The 2500-nt window shown below is 39.6% G+C and overlaps 1 protein-coding gene across 1 annotated transcript in view; it reads right to left on the bottom strand.

The window, feature by feature from the left end:
• UBR7 (ubiquitin protein ligase E3 component n-recognin 7) overlaps nucleotides 1-2500 on the bottom strand; it is a 410797-nt gene that overhangs the window by 300803 nt on the left and 107494 nt on the right. The window contains exon 2 of the mRNA XM_044073691.1: nucleotides 772-905. Coding sequence (XP_043929626.1) covers nucleotides 772-905 — 134 coding nt within the window. The remainder of the gene's footprint in view (nucleotides 1-771; nucleotides 906-2500) is intronic.

Genomic DNA, 2500 nt, shown 5'->3' with positions numbered 1-2500 from the left:
TAGTATCCAATCTAAGGTGGTTTGTCTCTTGGTAGGTTTATGGGTTCTGGTAGGGAAGGCAGGGAAGGCAATGGTTTGATGGAAGCAGAAAAGGTTTACATGAGTAGTGGGGTTGGGAGAGGTACATCCATTCCAGTCAATGAAATCACCAAGGAGTATGGTTTCTTGTGGGAGGGTCATGGAGGGCCAGCCAAGGGTAATTTCAAGAGTATTACTGTTATCACCTAGGGGGATATATGAGCAAATAATGTATATGGCTTTATTAGCATTAATTTGGAGGTTAGAGATTAAAATCTCGGCATTGGTAGGTGATGGTGGATGAATATCAAGTGAGAGGACTTTCAAATAAGATTTAAACACAGAGCAGCAAGCAAAGAGACCACATCTAATATTCAGACTTATGAACAATGCAATTAAACAGTAGAAGAAAGCAAGAAGCTACACAAAACAGCTTTCTAAACACAATGAAAAAGGATAACCCATTTCCATATCATAACTGGGTCAGCCAACAAAAACTACTACACTTGTATGGTATCTTCCCAGCCCCACCTGCCACTCCACCCTCCTCTGTTGGGTATTTTACTACAGAAGCACCTGAAGTAAATGCTACAAGACTCTACACCAAATTAGTCATTCAAAGCTCTTAAGGAGTGTGTATTTTACACATAGGGTGCTACAAGGGTTACTTTATTAACCTAACACAAGTAAATGTCTTTATGTTGCTTAAAATGCATTTATAAATAAAATTACATTCAAGTTACAATGACATACCTTTTCGTGTAGAGCTCAAATAGATCATGACCTTCATGGCACTTATAACTACAAGCTAAGCACACACCAGCGGCTTCTCCTCCTCTAGGATTACAGGTGCTGCAGGAATACAAGGCTTGTCTTTTCACATAGCCCTAGAAAGAAAAAGAACACTATTATACACTGGATCAATTTCAGAAAATATGCTGAAGATTACAATAACATGCATACTTTACTTCAATTACCAGTATGTATTCAGAAGCTGAAAAACAGCAAAAGGCAAGGCTAAATGTTCCACAAAGAAACACACTTGCGTATTTGAGGAATGTTGGTCTTCAATAACGAAGATCATGAGGGTTTGTTTTCAGGTATGGGCAAAGAGAAACTGACACTGTACTCTAGTAAAATGAATGTAGATTTTCCAAGTAATGTAAATAAAACTGTGCACGCTAACAAAGTACACCAACAAATATTCTGCATTATTTAGGGTTCACCCAAATAACCAATAAGAACCTTGGAGAGAGGGATGTCATCTGCAAAGCAGCACAACAAGCTTGTCGAGACAGGTATCATGTGATGTCGCACACAAACAAAATTATTTCACCCTTCCTAACAGATACCCATGATTAACACCTCCAAATATACAACAGCCTCTGACACTGAACAATGGTACAACCTCTTACTTTTATCAATAACTTACACTGCTGCACAGTGATCTTAAGTGTCAGCATTTTGATTTCCCCTCCATCTCCCCAACTCTCAGCCTAACCCAAGACCTCTCAGATATCAACGCTACATTTAAGAAAGACGTGACGTTAGGCCTAGGGAGACTGCCTAACAGAAGAACAAGGCCAAAATTAAGCGCAACCCTTAAAAACAGATTAACCTAACACTGTAGATCACCAGCAACATGCTATACAGGGATAAAGCCCAAATTATAGCCAAGGCAACCTAGGTCCAATAAGTGTCTTTGGTATCTGAGGCACTAGCAGGGATAGATCAGAGCGTCCATCCCAGGGAGAAAGGGTGTTCATCTTAGCATTTCTTTCAGGGAGGAGTGGTCCATACAGGGACAACCTCAGAGGACACCCTCAAGTTCCTCTTCACCTCAGACTTCGAAAAAGAAATACAGTTTGGGGATTGTAATGAATAAGGACACTGGGGTAAGCAGAGAAGAATGAAGCAGCATGGTAACAAAAAATATATGTTGTGATGACTATTTAGTTCTTTATTGCACTGAAAATGACACCCTACTAAAAAGATAAACCGGTTCCAAAATCCGCTCACAAGTTTGAGCAACTTTGAAGGACTCCTATAAACATACAAGTTAAAAAGAAAGCGTGTAGTAGTTTTCTGCACATCTATACATACACACATTAAAGTCTTTAAATCTATCACTGTCATGATGACAACTACACTTTCCATATCGCCAATGCCTGTACTGATAACACAATGCACGGCCAATGTCTCCCCATTCTCAAATTAGTTTACTAAACAAACAGTCTCTTCTAAAAATCAAACCACACAGCTGTGGAATTTAAATCATTACTGCAAACCTCACAAGCACAGACAAGCCTAATGCAACAGTGCATCCACTTACGGAGCTACATTACATAGCACAGAGGTTTTCAGACCTTAAGAGGTGCTGCTGTCCAATTTTTAATTAAGCTTTCCACAAACCAGGTTTAAAGCGGAGTACCAGGAAAAGCTATGTAATCCATTTTACAGTGGTTAACCTGGTAGGAAGGAC

Source organism: Protopterus annectens, chromosome 6.part0, assembly GCF_019279795.1.
Source record: "Protopterus annectens isolate FY-2018-M chromosome 6.part0, PAN1.0, whole genome shotgun sequence".
Classification (NCBI taxonomy): Eukaryota; Metazoa; Chordata; order Ceratodontiformes; family Protopteridae; genus Protopterus; species Protopterus annectens.
The sequence above is the reverse complement of the archived record's forward strand: the minus strand, read 5'-3'. Positions and strand labels throughout refer to the sequence as shown.